This window comes from Grampus griseus, assembly GCF_964374135.1.
Source record: "Grampus griseus genome assembly, chromosome: 1".
Taxonomy (NCBI): Eukaryota; Metazoa; Chordata; class Mammalia; order Artiodactyla; family Delphinidae; genus Grampus; species Grampus griseus.
Window position 1 is genome coordinate 168,151,121 of NC_139017.1, and position 17,410 is coordinate 168,168,530.

The 17,410-nt window shown below is 48.9% G+C and overlaps 1 protein-coding gene across 2 annotated transcripts; it reads left to right on the top strand.

Moving 5' to 3' along the window:
- Positions 1–8,849: 8,849 nt before the first annotated feature.
- PLA2G2E (phospholipase A2 group IIE) lies at positions 8,850–12,084 on the top strand (the record flags this gene model as incomplete). Of its 2 annotated transcripts, none has more annotated exons than XM_082653459.1 (4): positions 8,850–8,889; positions 9,640–9,781; positions 9,991–10,097; positions 11,942–12,084. In XM_082653459.1, 4 exons carry the CDS (start codon positions 8,850–8,852, stop codon positions 12,082–12,084), a joined length of 432 nt encoding a protein of 143 aa, XP_082509585.1. The 2 variants fall into 2 exon arrangements, with proteins under 2 accessions (XP_082509585.1, XP_082509586.1); XM_082653460.1 differs by having other exon boundaries at positions 9,643–9,781.
- Positions 12,085–17,410: the final 5,326 nt, after the last annotated feature.

Below are 17,410 nucleotides of genomic sequence, written 5' to 3' on the forward strand. Positions count from 1 at the left end.
ATCTTATGCCATGTTGACTAACTCGCTGATAGATTTCTTTTTCCTTGTCTAGTTCTGGCCTTTTGTTAATGTTTGAAGACACTTACTTGCTTTCATCTGTTCTTGGATCACCCTTGTTCTGTTATCTCAGCAGCTAAGGACTTGATGGACACGTTATTTCAGATCTTGATCTGAAGATGTTCTATGTCTAACATCAAAGTATAACAAGGTGACCCTGGGTGGGAAAAGACTTGAACCTGTTTTAACCCTTGGTGAGGAACAATGAGAAAGGGATGGGCCTAAGCTTGGCTGTTAGTGTTTCACACATGGTGTCACTTAACACAGAGCAGCATAGACTTGGGAGATGAGATGATGGGGATAGTGATAGGTGGACGATGATGATGATGATAAGAAGAGGGGGAGTCAACAGCATGATGTCTTCCATGACACTCAAGTACATGAAATGTCACAATGCTTTAGCTTTTCAAATCAAATCAATTTATCTCACCTGACCCAGGTTGGTAGGCAATTTAAGTCATGTCTTGGAGGAATCTCTTCCCCCTCCCTTGAAGTTGTACCATAGTCTTCAGGATTGACCCAGCCCACGACGTTTGGGAAAGGGTCTTGGTACACCATGCTGCACTTCCTGGTGGTCACTTGGCCCATTTGAAAAGCTGAGGCTATTCTCTTTCCAAGCCATGGTTGAGCCCGTGGATCTTTGTGGAGGTTTCCAACCTCTGCACCTGGTGTTCAGCCTCACCTCCATGTACCACCCAGATACCCGTCCTGGGGTCTCCTGAGTCCAAGTAGAACCAGATTTCTGCTACCCATAGAAACCTTCTGGGTTATTCTTGATCCTTCTCAGTTTCAAATGACAGAACCCAAGTCAAACTAGCCTAAGTCACAAAGAGAATCTGTTGGTCTACATAACTTGAAGGTTCAGAGTAGAAATCAAACGATGTTAGATCCAAGAATCTCAATATCTCTCTGTGTCTCTCTGTCTCTGTCTCTCTATCTCTGGGCCCGCCTCCACCAGCATAGTGGCTTCATTCTATAGGAAGCTTCTCCCATGGAGTCAAGAAACATGGTCACTGACAGCTCCAGGCTTGCATGGTCTTTATAGCTCAAGGCCCCAGAGAAAGGGGAGACCCATAAATCAAATCTAAGGAAAGATTCTGATTGGTCCATTTTAAGTGCTTATTCCTGGAAATACCCCTGTAGCCAGGAGAAACAACCTGTGCTTGGACATCTTGGGTCACGAGTCTACCCTAGTGGTGGAAAATGCAGGGCACCATGACGAATAATTGTACAGGATCACATAGAATGGAGGGGAGAGATGGTTTGCGAAGTAAAAAGCGGTTATTACCAACAAAATGGAGAGGAGATGTTAAAACAAACCTTCCTCACTACACACACACACACACACACACGTATACACACACACTCACATAAACACGTATACACACATAGAATGCCTAGTGGTTGGGCATCCCATCTCCCCACCCCCAGTCCCCACTACACTCCTAGCAAAAAAAAAAAAAAAAAAATCAAAGGACTTCTATTTCAAAAAGTTGTCTAACAATAATTAGGGTAACTAATGTGGACTTTCATGCCCAAAATAAAAGAGCTCTCCATGCTGCCACAAAGGCAGCTCCCTGCCCATCCATCTGAAAGCACTGGATGCCAGGCCCCACCCACATGCATGGAGATGTTTATGGTCTTGTTTATAAATATCAGCAGACCATCAAGGACTACCAGAAATGTAAAGAAACATTACAAAGTGGAGGAGGCCAACATAAACAAGGTAGAAATTGAGATAATTCAGAGAACAGAAGATATATGTTTTGGTTTTTTGTTTTTTTGCGGTACACGGGCCTCTCACTGCTGTGGCCTCTCCCGTTGTGGAGCACAGGCTCCGGACGTGCAGGCCCAGTGGCCACGGCTCACAGGCCCAGCCGCTCCGCGACATGTGGGATCTTCCCGGACCGGGGCACGAACCCGTGTCCCCTGCGTTGGCAGGCGGACTCTCAACCACTCCACCACCAGGGAAGCCCCAGAAGATATATTTTTTAAATCTCTAATTGTTAACCTCAGAAAGATTCAAGAAAATAATGCATTCATAAAGCACCAGGAAGTTATGTTAAAACAGTAAGCGGATAACAAGAAAGAAGTTTTAAAAAAAGATATGATTGCTGGAATTTTTAAAAGCAAAGAAGGGTTGGAAGAAAAAGTCAAAGTAATTCTTAGAAAGTAGAACCAAAAGACTATAAAAGAAAAAATATAACAGAAAAGAGACTCAGAGAATCAATCCAAGAAGTCTAACAGTCATCTTATAGGAAATCCAAAAAAGAGAAAACAGAGCAAAAGAAATTCTCAAAGAAACATGAGAATCCCCCAGAGCTGAAGAATAACTGTCCTCAGATTGAACGGCCTCACTTGAGTGCTTAGAAAATCAGATGGGGAAAACACTCACGCCTAGCCACATCGCTGCAAAATTTTAGAACACTAAAGATGCCCTGGGCATCCCTCAACCCCACTGAAATAATTTCACCTGTTTCATTCCTCCCTCTTGTGAAAGGAAAATCAAAATGGAGTTGGTACTGGTAAGAGAGCTCTCTAAAATGGAACAGGGAGGGAGACCATTGAGGAAGGATGACCTAGGTACATCTCAGCCTGGATGGAATCTGACCTTTTGACTGCTTATTATCCTAACAGAACATCTGGCAAAAACTCAAGATACTGATTGGACCTTACCCTAAAACGACCCATGATAGCCTTCCCTTAAGGACAAATATTTCCTTTCTTGTATGAGAGTACAGCTTCATGGCTTTTGCCTTTATAAGCCCCTGACTCCTTCTCTTCCCCTGAACACTCTTTCCACTTTACCGGAATCTGTGTCTCCTGACTTGCAATTCTATTCTTTTTTTTTCTTTAATTTACTTTTGGCTGCGTTGGGTCTTCGTTGCTGCGTGCGGACTTTCTCTAGTTGCGGCGAGTGGGGGCTACTCTTCGCTGCGCTGCACAGGCTTCTCATTGCGGTGGCTTCTCTTGTTGCGGAGCACAGGCTCTAGGCACACGGGCTTCAGTAGTTGTGGCACGAGGGCTCAGTAGTTGTGGCTCGCGGGCTCTAGACAGCAGGCTCAGTAGTTGTGGCACACAGCCTTAGTTGCTCTGTGGCATGTGGGATCTTCCCGGACCAGGGCTTGAACCCGTGTCCCCTGCATTGGCAGGCGGATTCTTAACCACTGCTCCACCAGGCAAGCCCCTAACTTGCAGTTCTTAAGACCCCAAATACACTCTTTTCTTATTTGCAGCCTTCTGTGGTTTTCTGGTTGATACTCCATGTTAAGACAATGAGTTCTGACTTTCCACATGCCGTGAACCAGCATGTGAGTTCGCCAACCCAGGCGACATTAGACTCACAGAGCTGCCCAGATTAGCACAGTGAATTACAGAACCTTGGGCTAGGGCATCCAGAGTAATAAGTTCAACCTGACACAACATTTTACTCTTGGTGGGGGAGCCTCAACATCTTTTCTCACAATTTCTCTCCAGATCTTTTTATAATACGAATTAGCAAATTCTTTTGACTCTTTCTGGGATAACGCTTCTATTTCTTACTCTAGAAATTCTAAACTAGAGCTCGCTGTTTAGTCGTGCATGCATTTGCTCACTTAAGTGCCTACCTTGTGCCAGGCATTGTTCTAGGCACTGGAGGAAGAACAGTGTTCGAGACAAAGTGTCTGCCCTCAAGGAACTCACATTCTATGAGGGGAGAACAGAAGAAATAAACAAATCTGACATATAATATGTTGCGTGGTCCTGGGTATGATAAATACCTCCCTCTTTAACCAAATGCCATCAAAACAATCAGCCCGTCATGAGGTCTTTCTATTCCTCATCCCTCTTAAGTTGTTGTATGTCAGCAAGCACCCAGCACGCCAAGCTTTGCCCTTGTGAGCAGGTGGCTGTTTAATGACTATGGGTACCATGGGCAGCTGGCGTTCGAAAATCATGGCCCCGTCTGTGCCCGTTAACCTATCCCAGGGCCTATTGCTTACAACCTTCTTTCTGGTGCCAATTTCTATATGAAATAAAGGTTTTTGTTTGCAAGCACATTGAACGGTTACAGAAACCTACTCTGGTTAACCAAAGTCAGAAAGGAATTTGGTGAAAGGAAACTGGATGACTCATGAACTAGAAGAGCTCAGGGCGGAGTCAAGATGGCATACTAGGAGGACGTGGAATTCGCGTCTGTGCACAGCGAGGGTACCTACCAGGCACCGGTGGGGGACCACGGACACCTAAGGGGTCAGGAGGAACCCCCAGCGACCTGGTATGATGTGAGCGCGGGGGGGAGGGAGGGAGGAGGAGAAGTGGAGGCAGGAGAGGACTGGCACCCCTCAGGGGCGGCGCGGGGGAGGGGAAGGGATCTCAGGCCCGAAGCGGGAAACTGGGAGGGCAGAGGATCAAACGGGAGCGTGGCCAGGTTTCCCCTGCCTACTTGGGCCCCGGGGAGCCTGCTGAGATCCCGGGCCTGATCCTCTGCCCACCAAGGCCCCCTCCAGCCGCGCGGGTCCTGAGGGAGTGGGAGGGAGGGAAGGGGGAGCAAAAGTAAAGGCTGGACCTCCAGGATCGGCACCCCTGAGGGGTGGCTGGAGGAGGGGAGGAGTTCCTACACCCACTTGGACCCACTCATGGCTAGGGGTCCAGCGGGGACGGGGAGACCCTGGGGGTGGACCGTGCGGGGGTGGGGGACGGAGCAACGGAAGGGAAGGTGGCCAGCGCTTTCCCTGTGCACTTTGGCACTGGGGAGCCTATTGGGCTCCCAGGCCTAATCCTCTGCCCTTGGAGCCTCCCTCTTGCCAGCGCAGAGCCCAAGCCCCGCCCCTACACCCCCCCCCCCCAGGGCCCACCTCTACACTGGGAGACCCCCTCCAGTGCGCTGAGTCTAAACTCCACCCACACCCCGTCACCCAGGGCCTTAGCTCCCAACTCCGGAACTCCACACTCCGGAGGCCCTCCTTTGGAGGTGCGGCCTCTCCCCTTCTGCACAGGTGCTAAGCAGGGCCCAGGCCCTGCCCCACGCCTGAACATCACCCCTCGACCGGCCTAGGTCCCACCTCACCCTAAACCCCACCCCTGCCTAAGTTCCTACCCCGCCTAAACTCCACCCCCCATGGTCAAGGCTTTTTTTTTTTTTTTTTTCTGTTGTGGTTTTATTTTACCTTATTGCAGTTGTTTCAATTATATTTTTTATCTTTCTAATTTTATTTTGTTTTTCATTCTTTGTTATTGTATTGCTCTTTTTTTTTTTTTTTTTTTTTTTTTTTTTTTTTTTTGCCATGCCACACGGCTCGTGGGATCTTAGTTCCCAGGCCAGAGGTCAGGCTCAAGCTCCTGTGGTGGGAACTCCAAGTCCAAACCGCTGGACTAACAGAGAACCTCAGACCCCAGGGAATATTCATCAGAATGAGGCCTCCCAGACGTCCTCACCTCAGCACCAAGACCCAGCTCTATCCAACTGCCTGCAAACTCTAGTGCTGGAAGCCTCAGGCCAAACAACCAGTAAGACAGGAATACAGTTCCACCCATCAAAAAAAAAAAAAAAAAGTTACAGACAAAGGAGCAAGGTAAAAACTTACAAGACCAAATAAATGAACATGAAATAGGCAACCTACCTGAAAAAGAATTCCAAGTAATGATAGTAAAGATGATCCAAAATCTCAGAAATAGAATGGAGAAAATAAAAGAAACATTCAACAAGGATCTAGAAGAACTAAAGAGCAAACAAACAGTGATGAACAACACAATAACTGAAATTAAAAATACTCTAGATGGGCTTCCCTGGTGGCGCAGTGGTTGAGAGTCTGCCTGCCGATGCAGGGGACGCGGGTTCGTGCCCCAGTCCGGGAGGATCTCACATGCCACGGAGTGGCTGGGCCCGTGAGCCATGGCCGCTGAGCCTGCGTGTCCGGAGCCTGTGCTCCACAACGGGAGAGGCCACAACAGTGAGAGGCCCGCGTACCGCAAAAAAAAAAAAAAAAAAAAAAAACCCTAGAAGGAATGAATAGCAGAATAACTGAGGCAGAAAAACAGATAAGTGAGCTGGAAGAGAAAGTGGTAGAAACAACTTTCAGGGAGCAGAAAAAAGAAAGAAAAGAATTGAGGACAGTCTCAGAGACCTCTGGGACAACATTAAATGCACAACATTCAAATTATAGGGGTCCCAGAAGAAGAGAAAAGAAAGTGTCTGAGAAAATATTTGAAGAGATTATAGTCGAAAACTTCCCTAACATGGGAAAGGAGATAGTTAATCAAGTCCAGGAAGTGCAGAGAGTCTCATACAGGATAAACCCTAAGAGAAACACGCCAAGACACGTATTAATCAAACTATCAAAAAATTAAATACAAAGAAAAAATATTAAAAGCAGCAAGGGAAAAACAACAAATAACATACAAGGGAATCCCCAGAAGGTTAACAGCTGCTCTTTCAGCAGAAACTCTGCAAGCCAGAAGGGAGTGGCAGGATATTTAAAGTGATGAAAGGGAAAAACCTACAACCAAGATTACTGTACCCAGCAAGGATCTCATTCAGATTCGATGGAGAAATCAAAAGCTTTACAAAGCTACGAGAATTCAGCACCACCAAACCAGCCTTACAACAAATGCTAAAGGAACTTGTCTAAGTGGGAAACACAAGAGAAGAAAAAGACCCATAAAAAGAAACCCAAATCGATCAAGAAAATGGTAATAGGAATATACATATCAATAACCACCTTGAATGTAAATGGATTAAATGCGCCAACCAAGAGACACAGACTGGCCGAAAGGATACAAAAACAAGACCCTTATATATGCTGTCTACAGGAGACCTACTTCAGACCTAGGGACACATACAGACTGAAAGTGAAGGGATGGAAAAAGATATTCCATGCAAGTGGAAATCACAAGAAAGCTGGAGTAGCAATACTCATATCAGATAAAACAGACTTTAAAATAAAGACTGTTACAAGAGATAAGGAAGGACACTACATAATGATCAACGGATCAATCCAAGAAGAAGATATAACAATTATAAATATATATGCACCCAACATAGGAGCACCTCAATACATAAGGCAAATGCTAACAGCCATAAAAGGAGAAATCGACAGTAACACAATAATAGAGAGAGACTTTAACACCCCACTTACACCAATAGACAGATTATCCTGCTTTGGGTAGTATAGTCATTTTCACAATGTTGATTCTTTCAATCCAAGAATATGGTATACCTCTCCATCTGTTTGTATCATCCTTAATTTCTTTCATCAGTGTCTTATAGTTTTCTGCATACAGGTCTTTTGTCTCCTTAGGTAGGTTTATTCCTAGATATTTTATTCTTTCTGTTGCAATGGTAAATGGGAGTGTTTCCTTAATTTCTCTTTCAGATTTTTCATCATTAGTGTATAGGAATGCCAGGGATTTCTGTGCATTAATTTTGTATCCTGCAACTTTACCAGATTCATTGATTAGCTCTAGTAGTTTTCTGGTAGCATCTTTAGGATTCTCTGTGTATAGTATCATGTCATCTGCAAACAGTGACAGCTTTACTTCTTCTTTTCTGATTTGGATTCTTTTTATTTCTTTTTCTTCTCTGATTGCTGTGGCTAAAACTTCCAAAACAATGTTGAATAATAGTGGTGAGAGTGGGCAACCTTGTCTTGTTCCTGATCTTAGTGGAAATGGTTTCAGTTTATCACCATTGAGAACGATATTGGCTGTGGGTTTGTCATATCTGGCCTTTATTATGTTGAGGTAAGTTCCCTCTATGCATGCTTTCTGGAGGATTTTTATCATAAATTGGTCTTGCATTTTGTGGGACCTCGACATTTCTGATCACGACAGAGCCGGGTCCTCTCCTCCATCCCACGAACCTCCAGCCAAGCTTTGAAGCCCGGCCTCAGTGTTCTGACCCGACGATGGGGACAGCAGCTCTCTCTGGGGGCCAAGTTGGACCAGGAGGCTACTGTCTCCCCGACCCAGGCCCTAAGATGACATCAAAAGGATGGAAGTTTCCAGTTCATGCCGGAATGTGGGTTTTCCAGCTGAGTCAGATGGAGCCTGTTTCTATGGCAGCCACGCTCCACCACTACTCGAGGGTTTGGGGAGACAGAATTCTTAACTGGGAGTATTTTCGCTACCTGTCAAACAAGCAGGAGCCTGCCCAGGAAAGAACAATAAAGAAAGAACCCTAAGCCCAGCTGGCTGAGCGCCCAGGCTTTGCATTCTAGGTTCTTGGACAAGTGGCCCCCTGCTATGGAGTCAAGTTGCCATCACCACTCAGGGGCTGGTTGAGGGGCAGGAAGGGGAGTCGGGGCCATGCTGAAGTAGCTAGCGTCATGGAAACAGGACAGACTTGCCCTTGGTGCTCCCTGGCCAACGGAGCTGAGAACTTAAGTTTCTCAGCCTCTCTAGGCTGCATCAGTAAAATGGGAATGAGAAAAAGACACCAAGAATGAAGAGCGCCTAGCACAGCCAAGACATATAGCTCCTCGGTGGGACCAAGCACGGTGATTTGGGGAAAGGAGGAGGGGAGGGGAAGGGCGGAGAGAAGAAGGCCCACAGATCGACCCCCACCTTCCCCAAACTGCCTGGAAGCAGACCCCACAGGCCCCAGGCTGGCTCCTCCCCTGGAGACTTGGCCAAAGTGTCAGACCAGGAAGTATCATTACGTCACTGGGCATTCAGGGGTTAATGAGGGGGAGTGGACAGGACCCTGGTATTTAACTAATGCAGAGAGGCCTTGAGATCAGAGGCACCCCTGCTGACTTCCTTCTCCTGCAGCCCAGCTTCTCTACTCCCTGCACCCCTCCCCTCCCAGCAGAATGAAGCTTCCCCCTCTTCCAACCTTACTTTGCCTCATGGGTAAGTAACCTTCCTGCCTTTACCCCTCCCTTGCCCCAGCTAGGAATCCCCAACTCCCTGGAGGCCTCTGAGCTGGGCCCTGAGGAGGGTGTGATTGGACATCCTGAGGAGGCCAGTTCTTCCGGAGCCATCACTAGTCAGTGGAGAGGGGGGAGAGGGGAAGACAGCAGCCCGGATGGCCCGGTGGGGTGGGGGAGAGGGGCTGGCAGGGATCCCAGACAGCACACGAGCTCCTGCCACCCCCGCTCCATCCCTCACTTAAGTTTCCATTTTTGACTCTAACCTGCCCGGGTCAGCAGCCCCCCATTGCTGCATCATCAGGACCTAGAGGAATTTGGGGAAGTCCAGGTGGTTTGGAACCTTATCCAGTGACATCTGATGGGACTTGACAGGGACAGAGTTCCTGCGGGGATGGGGCTGACACCTGGGGAGGTGATCAGGAAGGGTTGGGACCCGGGAGGATGAGTGGGTGGTATTCTGGGAGATGATGGAAGGAGAGCGGGGTGGGGGGTAGGGGGTCACGTGTGCTGACACGACGCGGGTGAGGACTAGGGGATCAAGGTGCGATGATGTCATGGGGACATTATTACTGCTTAGCATTGTTAGTATTGGGAATGAGGTGCTTAGGGAGGTGAGGTCACCTAGACAATCGGAGAGATGTCTGGACTCAGATTTGGGGGCACATCAGGGGCAGCTGGCTGCAGAGGGTGGGGCCCTGAGGGATCTGACCTCCTCCACCCTCCCTCCCAGCAGTGGCCCTGGCTGTCGGGAACCTGGTCCAGTTCGGGGTGATGACTGAGAGAATGAAGGGGCAGCCTGCACTGCAGTACATTGACTATGGCTGCTACTGTGGTTTCGGCGGCTCCCACGGGCCAGTGGACCAGACAGACTGGTGAGCAGGTGGCCCAGCAGGTAGAGCACCTCGCTGGAGGATGGAGAGGCCGGGGGAGCATCCTGGGAGGAGGGAGGGGCTGGGGGCACCTAGAAAGTTGGGGCCGACCTCCACTTTGAGCCCCTTTGGGCACTGAGCCCCCCAGGCAGCCCCTGGTTCTGCCCAGCCTGGCTCACAGGCCCCTCCAAGCCAACCATGACCCTTAACAGGTGCTGCCACGCCCATGACTGCTGCTATGGGAGTCTGGAGAAGCTGGGCTGTGAACCCATGTTGGAAACGTATCTTTTCTCTGCCAGCAGGCACGGCATCTTCTGTGGTAAGTGAACAGCCCTAGACTCCCCCAGACACCAGGTTGGGGGAGAGCTTCAGCTAGGAACCCTCTCGTGATGGAGCCCCTTGAGCCTGGTCACCTGGGCTGGGGCAGGCGTGGGATCTTCCATCATCACGGAAGTGGGGAGAGACCGGTCCATCCACCCAGATGCTCCTGTGGCACCCAGCCTAGAGAGCACGTGACCCATCAGCTCCTGCCCTGACCCCAGGCACTTTCCCCAGCCAGAGCCTTCCCAGCTCCAGCCTCTGGGGAGAGGAGCCAAAGGGGCTAGAGCTGAGCCCCAGAGCGGCTGTACCCACACAGCCCTCGCCAGGGCCTGGGTGGCAGCTAGAGGCAAGGTTCCCAGGACAGAGCCTTGAGGGCAGAGCCCCAGACAGAGAGAGCTGGAGCTTGGATTTGGGACAGCAGACCCTGCTCCCAAAGGCTGAATGCACCGGTGCTCATCCTTGCCAGGCCCAGTGCCCACTTGGACCAAGTAGCTTTCCTCTGGTCCCCGGCCTGGGGAAGCAGCCTGCCCCGAGTCAGAGTGCGGAGGGCTCCACGCAGCCCAGCCCCGTGGAGGGAGCTCAGATCAGAGAACCAAACCTTCTTCCTGCCGCAAAGCCAGGAGCAGCCTGGAAGGAGGGCAGGCCCAGCGTGGGACACAGCAGGAGGGTCTAGGAGGGTCAAAGAAGACTCAGCTCAGATCTCTAAGGTCTGTCCTGGGGGAGGGGCAGAACAAGGACCAGAACCACTGGAGGCAGATTTGGCTCAGAGATGCCTGTTCCCAGCAAGGCAGCTTTGACAGGTAGTAAGCTCCCCATCCCTGGGGGTTCATGCAAGGCTAGGAAGCCACCTGTCAGGGACGGCACTGAGAGGATGAGTGAGGGGAGGTGTTAGGTGAAGAGGGACACTGGGTCAGGGAGTCACCTACCCACTGTATGTCTTTGGGCAAGTGACGTAACCCCTCAAAAGCCTCTACTTCCTCATCTACAAAAGGGAGACAATCACTCAGTTCCCTGGCTTAGTCCAGCTTCTGGTAAGAACCCCCCAAAGGAGCTGACGTGGCTGTTAAGCCCCTTCCAACTCTGACTGCTGCTGAAAGAGCAGGTGAGAGCAGAACCCGGATGGGGAACGAACTGACCTTTGCAAAGCACAGTGAGGAAGCTGGTTATTTCTGAGCTGGGGGATGTCTTCGCGGGGACAAAAAGGAGCCAGAGCCAGTCAGGGCAGACAGAGGCAGTGGAGGGAAGAGGAGGCTTTGGGGCCCCTGGTGCATGCAGAGCTGACGTCAGCTCTGCTCCCCAGGCAGGGTGTGGCCACGTGTGGAGGGGGAGCCCTAAAGTTAATGCTAGGAAAATGGGCTTCGTCCGCTCTGAGGGAGATAGGCACGGCCGAGCAGGTCCCAGTTTCAGTCCCTCTGGGGCACGCCGAGGCCATCTGAGGTTGAGCTGCTGTAAGCTTCCCAGCTTTCCTCTCTGGCTGACGGCTGCCTCACTGTCAGTAACGCATTACATGGGAGAAGGAGTTGCCTGGAAATGCACTCTCCCTGGGCTGAGGTGGACGACAGTTAGTGAACCAGATGGTTTCCCCATGGGGGAAAGGGCTAAGGGTAGTGGAGTGGGCTTGGGAAAGGACAGGAGAACAAACTTCCAGCCTTCCCAGCATCCTGGGCCCCAGCAGGCCCTCTGGGACTCTGCCCTTTCTCTCACCCATCCCTGGAACATCCCCCATGAGAATGGGCTTCCAGCAGAATGGGGCTGAGAACAGGGACCCCAGAGCAGTCCCCTGCATGTCTGAGAGTGGCAGGACCGAGGCGCCCAGGCCCTGACTCACCTCGTCCCATCCAGCCGGCAGAACCACCTGCCAACAACAGACCTGCGAGTGTGACAAGAGGGCTGCTCTCTGCTTTCGCGACAACCTGGGCACCTACGACCGCAAATACGCCCGTTACCCCAACAAGCTGTGCACCGGACCTACCCCGCCCTGCTAAGGCTGTGCTCCGCTTCTTCCCTGCGGCCCCCTGCCCTCCAGCTGCTGGAGCCCCAGACCTCCGGAACATTGGCACCAGAGCCCCTCCCTCTGGAAAATTCCTTTCCTGCAAACCCATCCCTCCCTGAGAGCTCCCAGATGAGGAAGAGCCATGCCCGGGGGTCCTTTAGCACCCAGAAGATTCTATAACCCCCCCCCCCGGGATCTCAGTTCCCTCTTCCGAATATGTGAATGATATTTTCCCATAATTCTAATACTGATCCTCAGAGTCTATCATCGTAGGGCTCAATTAGTCTACAGTTTCGTTCATTCGTTCGTTTCTTGAGCACCCACCATGTGCCAACAGTGTGCTAAGTGCTGGGACACAGCGTGGGTCTGACATGGGTGGCCCCTGTGCACAGCTCTGACATTCTGTCCTTTTAATTTCCCATTACAGTGAGTTTCTGTGATTCTCTTTTTCTAACATTCCACCATCTTATCCAAGATAATAATGGCAGTCTCTAGAAGGAATGTTTCTGGCCATATGGCATAATGTGAGAAGCACGCAAAATGCCAACCTAAAAATATTGTCCCCACCATGTCATCAGGCTTCAAATCCCTCCCATTAGAAGACTGGCTCAAAGTGAAAGGAAGCTCTCAAATCACCTTTTTCGAAGCCCTCCCTCGACAGATGGGCATCCGGGGCTCAGAGAGGGAAAGTTCTACCTGAAGGGGTGTCCTCACTCCCATGCCAGTGTGCCTTCATTTCCTCATGAGTGGGTATCAGTCACTGACACTCTACCCCTCTGGTTGTCATCTTGGACAGCCTAGGGTGCCCAGGGAAGGTCAGCTGTGAGGATGCCCAGGCCAGGTCAGGCTCCTGATACAGGGAGGGGAAGAGGAAAGGTTTCAACATCCAACACCCTAGGGCCAACTCTGGAGCCAATTTAAAGCACCAAAGGATTCCCATCAAATGGAATGCAGCCTATCTGGGAAGCAATGAACTTGAGCAGATTCTACTCCTAAATATAGATATATCTCCTCTATTATAATATTCTGATAAAATCTTCCAGGATTGGGATGAGACTATTCAATGAGATAAAGCATGTAAAAAAGCATCGCACAGGCAACGCTCTCAGCGGCCAGGTAATAAACATCCCCTCCCTTTGTCCATTTCATGGAACGTGTGCAACTTTCAGGACTTTGAGGGCAGGAAGGAGCCTGAAGCCATCAAATCGATGATCATCATACATTTTAAAAGGTGAAGAAGTTCTGTGCTAGCAAAACAAACACAAACAAACAAAACATGAGGGGGCAGATGTGCGTGCTTTGTTGCTGTGACTTGACTCAAATCCTTGGCGAATAATCACCGGGAGACCAGGTCGTAAAGCACAGTGTGTGTGGGTGGGGAAGAGAGCACAGTGTTTGTTGGGAAGAGTGGTCCTGAGGCGCCCTCTGTTGTCCATTTTATTCAGGCTAATAGGTGGAAACAAATTTGGCTTAAGCCTGCATTTCCCTTCATCATGGGGGCAAAGTATGTTTCTGGGCTAGTGAAACCGGTCGCTTCGCACTTTCAGTAATCATATGCTGAGAAATAATCAATAAGTCCTTACAGACATCTTAGAATGATGGTACGACTGCATACACGAGAAACACAGGAAGAAGGAACTGACCTGGGGGAGATGGAGAGAGGTGGTGCTCTGGGCGTTACGGATTCAAGGCAGCGATGGAAGGAGTACCTTGTGATGTTACAGTTGCTTAACCATCTGACAGGGTGAAAATTGGAACTTAAGAACAAGCCTCGGTGCAGTCTGTTTTTTGAAGAATCAACAAATATTTGGTGAATGCAAGAATGATTCCGTCTAAATCCTGTTTGTGTGTGTGTACAGTACATACGCTTGATTTCCAGTGCAGACTTGGTGGAAAAGGCTGAAAAAAGGAAAGGAGAACCCTGAACTTGATGTCGGAGCTTCCAGGTAGAGCCCTCTGCTCTGCCAGTTAGCAGTGGTGCATCTGTTCTAGACCTCGCTGCTCAGGGAGCTTATTAGAAATGCAGAATCTTGGACCTGACCCCAGACCGCCGAGTTAACAAGACCCCCAGGTGACTCGTGTGCACACTGAAATCCAAAAAGCACTGATATATGGCCACAGACAGCCTCAGTGTCTGCACTTGTGAAATAGAACAATGACATTTCCCTGGTAGGTTGATTGTAGCAAGGTTTTAATAAATTAGCGTGTGTGAATGTACACAAAATAATGCCTAGCACATTATAAGCATCCCATAAATGAATGAATGAGAGTCATAATAACAAAAAATACCTAACATTTATTAAGCATTTGGCATTCACCAGGCACTGTTCTAAAGGCTTTATGTTTATTAATTTATCAAATGAATGAATGAGTGAATGAATTAATGGCTGAATGAGGCATGGGGACTAAATCAAGCCTGGGGAGGGGACTTTGTTACCTGAATGTTTCATAGCTTGCGTCTCCAATTTTGATGATAGGATTTGGATGGTTTTTGCTTTTGTTCCCACTTGGCCCCTAACAAAATCTATCAACCAAGTGTTCAATTAAATAACTTGCTGAGTAAGCGATTAGAAATCAAATCACGTTGGAATTCCAGAGTTAAGTCCAATTATTATTTCATGGACATTCGTCCACTTCTTTAGGGTTCTTCGCAGCGTCACTGCTGGAGAACTGAATACTGTATTAAATTCCATTCTTTCCCTCAGTACGCTTTCATACAAACCATGCTCCTGGCCCCTTGCTGAAACCTGGAGACAGAGCTAAATCTGACGTGGCCAACCTACACCTACACAACAGACAACACCAATTACTCTACACTGGTAAGTGTCATAATAGAGCTAAGATCAGGCTCTCAGGACCTAAGGTTCTTCAGCCCTCCGTTCTCCATCCAGCCTCCATCCTGTCCACAATGCCAGCTTCATTTTCCCAGAGATCGGTTTCCATCATATCACTCTTCTGCCCCTGAACCATCAGTGGCTCCCCATTGTCCACCAAGCCCTGGCATTCAAGCTTGGTATCATCTGCTTTTCCCGCCATATATATTTCTCTATGCTCCTCGCCACTGCCAGAACATGCCCACCTGTCTTCACACCTCTGTGCAATAGCTTCCTTCAACCCGGAAGCCTCCCTCTCACAGGCTCCTTATCACCACATTCACATCCATGTGCTTTGAGGCACATCTCAAATGCCACCTTTCCCATGTGCTTTTCCACCTGGAGAAGATTTCACCCTCCTCTGAACAGCCAAGCAATGTGTTTATACTTTTCTTAGGGATACTTACCCCAGCTATTTGGGCTCTTGTTTTGGGTTCCTATATGGGGAAGGCAGACTGCCCTGGGTTCAATTCTGTGATCTTGGACCCATTATTTATTTCCTCATGTGTAAAATTGGGATGGGACCATCAGCCTCACTGGGCGGTTTTAAGGTTTAAATGAGATAACTTATTCAAAGTGCCTGGAGCATCATAGATGCTCCATCTGTGCTAGGACACTTTGCATTTTTATCTCCCCTATTGAATCCATCACATGGTGGATGCTAAATAAATATCTGCTTAATTGAATCCACAGATACAAGATAATTGTGATTATACACATGATAAATACTATACTAATTTATTTGAATAGCCCCTTGGCCCACTACTCTGAGTGCCATTTATCTTAAAACATTTATCTTAAATGGACAAGTGTTTGGAAATCATTAACCTTCAGTGCCCTGATCTGTTGTCCCACAGAGGCAATGAGGTAAAATTGGCTGGAGAGACGGTACATAGCACTCTTCCTGGAGGGCTGTTACCTGTGATGTGTTCCAAGGTCAAAATGCACATACAGGCTGACTCGTGACACTGTAAGAAGAGGTCAGGAGGAACCAGGTATTTCTGATCTTTGGAATTCATTCAGTATGCACAGCATCAGTCTTCCAGTAGCAAAAGGCATGCGACAAGTGTTTGAAGAAAGGAGTTCCCAGTCCTTCTCCAAACGAATTGTATACCCTTAATAAACTGTCCCAAACACGTGGGACATCCTACTCTCCCACTGGAGGGGTTTGCTTATGCTGGTCCTTCAGGCCCAAATATCTTAGCTTCCTATTTCCACCTCCTATCTTCCCTTTCATGCCTCGTCTAAATGTCACTTCCTCCACGGAGCCTTCCTTGATTTCCCTTCTGAACTCACAGCCCTCCTATCAGTACCTCCTTTTATGGTCTGTGTTCTCTTGGGTCATAGTTAACATATCCGCTTTCACTGCTGGGCTGAAAGGTTTTCGAGGACAAGGTCCATGTCTGATTCAATGCCCAGAAACAAAGACTCCAACACAGCACAGGTTCAGTAAATGATGGATGGATTCTTGGCTGTTTGGATTGGTGAATAAATTGAACAAAAACTGAGCATCTTGAGATATCTAAATCCCTCTACCATAGGGAAATTCAGACAAGCTTCTCCAAGGTAGAGAATTTTTCCTTCTGCCAAGTCAGAATCCATGAATCAGCAAGATCGTTCTCGATCCTATTCAACCCAGAAAGTTCTAAATCGCTGCATCACTATGGTCTGAGGGCCCACCCTGTCCAGCAGTCCAGTCAAAATCATATCAGAGCAGAGCATTTGATGACAAATTTTGGTTGTATCTCAAGGCCAACATGCACTTTCTGTGCATCTGGCAAACAGGTAACTTTAAACCTGGGGGTTTCAACCCTGTTTTCTCCTAGACAACCATAAGCAGTTAACAAGAGGGGACACGGGAGCTGCCACTTTCCCTCTTATGCTATCTCAATCTTTGGCACCATAACTTGTCACTCACCCAGAGTAAGCAAGGCTATAGCCTGGAGGAAAATGTAAATAATAAACTGTGTTCTCTAATTATCCCCTATGTGGCCTGAGGACACTTCCGCCCTTACAGACTCATCCAATCTCACGGGTCACCGAGACCCAGCCAGGAAGCCCCACGGCCCCCCGCCCCAGCTGAACCACTGCGGAATGGGATTAAGGAGGCCACGGAAGTCTTCCAACTGGGGGAGGGGACACTTACATCGGGACAGCACTCTGGTCCTAGCAGATCTTTCAGAAAGATTCTCAGTTGGGTTAACAGAGTCCAGAGTCTGGGCCTCGGGGGCTCAGGAACTGGATAGCATTTGTGCACCCAGAAGTCTCTTGGTCACGGAATGAGGTAAAAATCACACAGGGAGGACAGTGTCCAAGGGGGGTCGGCCTTGCCAGTAGCTGGAGAACTCTTCCACCCAGGGTGGTACCGGACACTGTTCAGTGCCAAGATCCTGCAGAAACAATTCAAAGGCTGCTTGATGAGCACAAACATAGACCAAGAGCAAG